Source organism: Anarhichas minor, unplaced genomic scaffold, assembly GCF_050575085.1.
Source record: "Anarhichas minor isolate MPS153535 unplaced genomic scaffold, ASM5057508v1 ptg000038l, whole genome shotgun sequence".
Lineage (NCBI taxonomy): Eukaryota > Metazoa > Chordata > Actinopteri > Perciformes > Anarhichadidae > Anarhichas > Anarhichas minor.
In genome coordinates, this window is record NW_027466484.1 from 2,532,948 (window position 1) to 2,540,395 (window position 7,448).

The 7,448-nt window shown below is 45.6% G+C and overlaps 1 protein-coding gene across 1 annotated transcript; it reads left to right on the forward strand.

Moving 5' to 3' along the window:
* Window positions 1-6,104: 6,104 nt before the first annotated feature.
* On the forward strand, window positions 6,105-7,448 carry LOC142967692 (G-protein coupled receptor 151). Its single transcript, XM_076107172.1, has 2 exons — window positions 6,105-6,227; window positions 6,305-7,448. The coding sequence occupies exon 2, from the start codon at window positions 6,315-6,317 to the stop codon at window positions 7,446-7,448; it is 1,134 nt and encodes a 377-aa protein (XP_075963287.1). The 5' UTR covers window positions 6,105-6,227; window positions 6,305-6,314.

A 7,448-nucleotide genomic window follows, 5' to 3' on the forward strand; every position in this document is an offset into this window, starting at 1 on the left:
TTTTGCAGGCGGGAGTCTGCCCTTCTGCTAAAGGGAGTCATTTATCTCTTTGCATGATGCCTCAAACAAACAATCAAATGATAACGCTAATCTGTCTTCTTGCAGCTCATCACAAATCGGACACAGATTTATTCACGTGAGCGGAGAAATTAAAACAGTTTGAGAGGATGGAATTCATTAAGCTGTCCGAAGCACGAAGACAAGTCACAAGCAGCCACAAGTCACAAGCAGCCACGAGTCACAAGCAGTCACGAGTCACAAGCAGCCACGAGTCACAAGCAGTCACAAGCAGCCACGAGTCACAAGCAGCCACGAGTCACAAGCAGTCACGAGCAGTCACGAGTCACAAGCAGTCACGAGTCACAAGCAGTCACGAGTCACAAGCAGCCACGAGTCACAAGCAGTCACAAGCAGTCACGAGTCACAAGCAGTCACGAGTCACAAGCAGTCACGAGTCACAAGCAGCCACGAGTCACAAGCAGTCACAAGCAGTCACAAGCAGTCACGAGTCACAAGCAGTCACAAGTCACGAGTCACAAGCAGTCACAAGTCTCAATCAGCCACAAGTCACAATCAGCCACAAGTCTCAATCAGCCACAAGTCACAATCAGCCACAAGTCACAAGCAGTCACAAGTCACAAGCAGCCACAAGTCACAAGTCACAAGCAGTCACAAGTCACAAGCAGTCACAAGTCACAAGCAGCCACAAGTCACAAGCAGTCACGAGTCACAAGTCACAAGCAGTCACGAGTCACAATCAGTCACAAGTCACAAGCAGCCACAAGTCACAAGCAGTCACAAGTCACAAGCAGTCACAAGTCCAGTGGTTCCCATCCATAGGTTGTCGTGGTCACTGTCAGTCTTTGCCACTGATGGAGCAGCTTGATGTCAGCAGCCATCGTTCTGCATCTTGAGCTCCGTTTGATGGCGGTGGGGAACTTGAAAGCAGTCAGTTTTCATGTAAAACAGGGTCGCAACATCAACAGCAAATTGCTGATCGCTTCTCCACTTCTGAGCAATAACATCAATAACAAGGCGGTTTATGTCTGCGGTTACCTGGAGACCCTGTTTCCTTTGATCTCTCTGAATGATGCTGATGACAACAGAAAAACCTTCTTTTCTTTGATACTGTGAAAGCTTTTCTGCATCAAGGGATTTGGGAGCGAAATGTATTGTGGCAAGGTCTGCTTTTCAGGGTAGACATCCCTGTGGTGGAAAAAGTACTTCATCTTTGTTTCTGCTCTGGAGTATCTCCAAAGGGAACATTACTGGAGTTAGACTCTTACATAGCTCAGGGCTTTTGTTGGTGTCCTCCCCCTCCTCTCTATCATCTTCTTCTTTTCTCTTGTTTTGTCCTTCTCTTGTAAAAGCCTCGGGGGAATGTGAGGGACCCTGCTCTCACACAATACTGATTCAGTCTCGGCTGGAGTGGTGGAGGCAGAGATGACACAAAGAACAACAACTCATGGCCATTTGCTCTTGTATCTCAGTTGGTCTGGGTTGTTTCCCGAGAAAAATACCTAAGTAGCACACGCTACACGTAGGCGCACACACGATTCAAAAAGAAGTCTCTTTCTTCTTTTCAAGACCCCGCTGAGAAACAGTTTTGTTCCAAGATGAGACTGCTGCCATTTAAAAACTGATTTACTTACTAAAATGACACATGGCAGAAGATTACAGCACATTAATGCACCTTTTCATGGATAATAGCTGTCATGACTGACAGAATGACAAAACCTCATAAGGGCGAGATATTCTGCAACTAATTTAATGCCCCTTAAATGGATCGATAGATTTTTTGAATAGACAGCGATTTGTTTCATTCATTCACATACTGGTGGCTCAGGGAGGCTGTATTTCACAGCACTGCTCTGAGGCATATCCTAATGCTAGCTGGCAATGCTAACATGCTGATTGTCAAGCAGGTATAATGTTAAATGTTCATCAGTTCTGTTTAGCGTGTTAGTATGCAAAGATGTGATCATTAGCACCAAACACAAAGTTGATGAGTCTGGTAGGAATGTAATCAGCTTTGCAGATATTAAGTCATAATAAAAGTATTGGACAAATGGAAATTTTGACCTGATGGTGGCGCTAGATGAAAAGTCAAGGGATCACAAAAGCTGCATCAGTTAATCCTGAAGGGGACATGAATTTGTGTACGAAATTTAATTTCAATCCATCCAACAGTTGCTGAGACATTTCACTCAGAAAAAAACATAATGATGCCAGCTGAAAAAGCAGGTGACCACCATTAGGAGTCATCCTCAGGTGACCACCATTAGGAGACATCCTCAGGTGACCACCATTCGGAGATATCCTCAGGTGACCACCATTAGGAGACATCCTCAGGTGACCACCATTTGGAGTCATCCTCAGGTGACCACCATTAGGAGACATCCTCAGGTGACCACCATTAGGAGACATCCTCAGGTGACCACCATTTGGAGTCATCCTCAGGTGACCACCATTAAGAGTCATCCTCAGGTGACCACCATTAGGAGACATCCTCAGGTGACCACCATTTGGAGTCATCCTCAGGTGACCACCATTAAGAGTCATCCTCAGGTGACCACCATTTGGAGTCATCCTCAGGTGACCACCATTAGGAGTCATCCTCAGGTGACCACCATTAGGAGACATCCTCAGGTGACCACCATTTGGAGTCATCCTCAGGTGACCACCATTAGGAGACATCCTCAGGTGACCACCATTAGGAGTCATCCTCTGGGCACAATGAATGTCTACAAAAGTTTGTCCAATCCATCAAATAGTTGATAAGACATTTGGACTAACGTTGTGGACAACCTGAAAGACCAACACGCCACAATCAGATCATTAATGACTTACACATTTCTGTTGATTCCAGCAAAGTGGTTTTCCTCATTCTTTTAGATTTTAGCACCGCCTGAGACAGAATGTATCGCAGCATTTTAATTAATAGACTTGAGAAAAAAGTAGGTCTTGTATCACATTTGATTTTAATTACGGAGTTCCTCAGGGAAGCGTACGAGGCCCCATTGTATTTTCTCTTAACATGCTAAATCCGTGCAACATTGTTACTCGTCATATTGTCAGATATCACTGTTTCACAGATGATACACGACTGTTTATCTTTGAATGCTCTTCTGACATGTTTCACTTACATAAATATCTAACTCAGAATGTTTGTCAAACGATGAATCCTACTTTGATGATCCGCTGACTTTGCCTCTAGCGCCACCATCAATCAAATTTTCAATTTGGCCAAAACTTTGTTTTAAGACATACAGTTTTGATCTATCTTTCATTAAATATGTCTTTATATGATGTCTATTGGTTTCATTCTTATTGTTTTTAATGGTTCATGATATTGTTCTCAAACATTATACTTAGTGTTACTGCCTATTTTCTTTTTGGGTTTTCTGCTAAATTTAGCTTTGAATCTTCAGTGACTCTCCAAATTATTATCAATATTTATATATATTACTAATTATTCATCTAGAAATATGTTGCAGCTCATACATGTGGGGACATTGGAATATTACAAATGGATCTCTGTGTAGAAGGAAAGAAAGAAATGTTGATTTGAGTGTTACATCTGTGTTACACTGATCAGTGGGAGCTGAAACCTACTTGTATTCTTAGCCTTGCAGAGTTCATAACATATCAATTATCCCTGATTGCTCCGTGCTCCGGGCAGCATCCCTGCTTGTGCCATTATATCAGCCGTCTAAATATCACCAAAGCCTTTTCCTACTCTGCAATCACACCGTTGTTATTATTCATTCATTACATCTGAAGCTCCAGAGTCGCTTTAAAGCCTCTCTATCCGTCCACAACTCGCACTACTTCATGACGCCTCACATCTTCCTAACCCCATACTGTGATGGTGGCTCCGGTCTCCTAGCAACCGACTCCCTTAGAGGAGGTGACAGCATTTGAGTGGGCACTCTCACCTCTCCACATATACCCCCCCTCCCCCCAACACACACCCCACCCTTCCTCCCCTTCATTATCCGGATGCTCTTCAAGTCAAGTAAACACACCTCACTCTGTGGTGCAGTCTGCTCCATGCGCTGTGAGACTCATAATGAGCCTGAATTGCCATTTTGTTTATTACTAAATATTTGAATGATGTGTAAATACCTCTAAAACGTTACGTTCTATAGCTCATTCATATTTATTTGTGACGCTGATACATGACATGATGTAATGCACATTCAATACAGTTTCTTTGTTAATGCCATTATAAACATCCAGTAATTCAGTCACAGTCATGAGGTCACAGCAAGCCGCTAACTCAGCTTTATGTGCCACAGCGATCCCTCGTGTTACTTTACAGTAAAACAATGATTGCAAGGAGGTACATGTAGCGTACATTTTGGGAAAAGAGAGAACTGGTATCAGATTTATATCAGCAGATTCCCAGAGTTTCAGAATTGGTTTATTGGAAGGGAACATTACTCACTGGTTTCTCACTGTCTAATAAGACATCAAGTCTGCAGTGTTGTGAAGTCACATGCATATGTTTTCCAGAAGGTTCGGCGGTCCAACAGTTCACTGGAGAGGTCTTGAAAGAAAAAATAAAGTGTCATGTTGGATTTTCCACAATGTGCCAACAGCGCCTCATCAATACTGGAAGTCTGAAACAAAAGCTGACATCAGTATTTGAGAGTTTTAAAAATCTGATAACAATATATCTGCTTCTATTAATCTTTAACATGTCAAATAAACAGATGAAGAGAAAGTTTGATGATGATCCCTTATAAGTTGGGTTGTCACAGCTCTGCCACCATTATCCTGTTCTGTCCATCTCTCACTCACCTAATCAGTTTATTCAGTGCACCTGCCAGTCACACCCACCTCGTCAGCTCATTACGCTCACCTGATCACTGTGCTGCATCCACTATTTAAACCCCAGTCACACGCTCACTCACTGCCAGATCGTTGACATGTCTACCCGCCCGGCTGCCTGCCCCGCCTCATTCTGCTGGATTTTCCCCCTCGTCTCGTCTGTGGATTCCCTCTTGTGTTCCTGTTCTGATTTCTTTATCCAGTTCCGGCCGCCGCCTCCGAGCTGCAGCGTTTTCCATTTCCGGACCCGGCTGGGCCACCATCTGAATCCTGTTCCCCGGAGCCCCGTCTCCGAGAGTCGGAGTCCAGTTCTCCTCTTGATCCCCGGCCTCTAGAGTTCCGCCCTCCCGACCCCCAGTCTCTAGAGTCCCGTTGTCTGTTTCCCCACTCCGGTTCCCCTGAGCTTTTGGATCTGGACGTCCCTCCTCCGGACCCCCTCCGCCCACCCAGTTGTGGACTCTGACTCTCGGCCTCGGAGTTTTGCTGAAGAGCAGTTACTGTGGTTACAAGTTGAAAGTGTAGTATAATGGTAACATTACCATAAGATGATGGTCATACCAGACCAAGTAGGGCTGTATTGAATTGTGGGGGTTAGGCTTCTTCATCTTTAAAAAGTAACTTAAAATGTATTAAAGCACCTTTAAATATTGTACATATGGACAGAATAATTACTTTAAAAGGCCACAATACGATACTGAATTTGATCCTCAGCAAACCAAAGTTTAGCCGTTTATTCTTCTCAGTTTGACTCATGGAAGGTTGATGCTTGGCCCTGACTGAACTTGAGGTAGTTTTTTTTTTTTTGTCAGTTTGGAAAGTTGGAAGTTAGATTAAGAGGATTGTTTTGATGTTCATATATTAAGACTTATTTTAAATGTATTGAAGGGACATTTGTCCCGAATGAGGAGTTGCATGTCTTTAAAGACATCATGATATAATTAGGGATTGAAACACTTTAGATAGCTGCACTAAATGCCAATTATTGGCCAGTGACTCCAGTAAAGGTCGCTGCCTGTTTTCACCTGTTACATTTGAATCTAAAGAGATAAACTGACAGATATCCAGAGGAGTCAGATAAATGTGCACTCTGACATATTTCTGACGCGCCACACCAGCCGTGATCCCTCTGAGGTTTTTGAATGTAAATCGCATCACGCTGCGCTCACATTTGTGCAGCTGCAGCCTGGAGCCACACTGATACAAAATGACGTGAGTGGTTGACGATGCTAAATGGCAGCACTTGAAATAGCCTACCTGCCAGCCTGCTCACCCACTTGCTGATGCGATCACGACCCCGTCAGCATCGTTTCAGCACCGCGGCGCCCTGGACAGCTCCTCCGCCTTCTGTTCCTCGAGGACCTTAAATCTGCGGAGAAAAGTGGAACTCAAAAGGAAAAAAAAACACATTTAATTGTGTTTGTTGACTGCGATTTATTTTTCCCCACTTCGAGGAGCTCGAACTTTAAAGTCTCTCGGTTATGGATATTAATCGACCAGCAAATGTCTCCTTTTTTGATTTCGTTGGAGGAGTCCAACTTCTCCAGGGGGAGGACACCAGGACAGCCATACCTGTCATCCTCATCGGGATTTGCGTGTCCGGGGCAGTTGGGAATTTGCTGATTTTGCTGATTTTCATCCGTGACTTTAGAAACGGAAAGGGCTCCGAGGTGAAAGCGCTCCTCGCCTCTCTGGCCTCCACGGACTTGGCGATCCTGCTGCTGTGCGCCCCAGTGCGCGCCCTAACCTACTACAAGCAGACCTGGACCCTGGGGAGTTTTGTCTGCAGCACCACCGACTGGTTCCAGCACTCGTGTGTGATTGCAAAAACTTTAGTCCTTGCAGTCACCACCAGAGCCAAACACACGCTGGTGCCCAGCACCGCTACGGGGCCCCTCTACAGCCCGACGTGGATCCACGGAGCCCTGGCGTTCATTTTGATTGTGTCGATGATGTTTCCAATCCCTCAGATGCTTTTCGCGTCTCTGGTGCCGCATGGCCGCGACACTATTTGCGTCTCTGAAATGCCGAAGTGCGCGTCTGACTTCATGAGTTTGTTCTACAAGATTTATCCAACTGCAGCCTTCGTGGTGCCGGTCATCTTCACTCTTGCCTACTACACAAAAGCGCTGCACACCGCGGTGAACCACGCACCCAACCCGCAGCACCAGAGCAAAGTTACCCTGCTTTTACTGTGTCTAAGCGGCGCCCTCGTGCTCATGCTGCTGCCGGAGTGGGGGACGTTCACCTGGATCAGGCTTGGGTACAACAAACCTCCCGTGGGTTTGATCATCTTTGCGCAAGTCCTCCTTTACGCATGCAGCTCCCTCTCTCCGGTGATCTTGATGACTATGTACGACGACGTGCGCCAAGGTCTGATCAGCATCTGGTTCATCGCCACCTGCAGAGGCACAAAGCCCATCCACAGCACCAAGTGTCCAAAAACGGAGGGGAATGGAGCTGAAGTCGGAGCCAACGCCGTCGGCAACGCGGTCTTGAAGGAGAATGAGAAGAACTTCCCAGATGTGGAGCACTTTTGGACAGGGCGCAGGAATACGCACGTCGAGGAGGAGCAGGATCCGGTTCCGTGGGAGAGAGAGGAGAAGATGTTGTAA

What these genes read in the sequence shown, in the direction of transcription:
- LOC142967692 (XM_076107172.1), top strand. Translation starts at nt 6,315, where the DNA reads ATGGATATTAATCGACCAGCAAATGTCTCCTTTTTTGATTTCGTTGGA.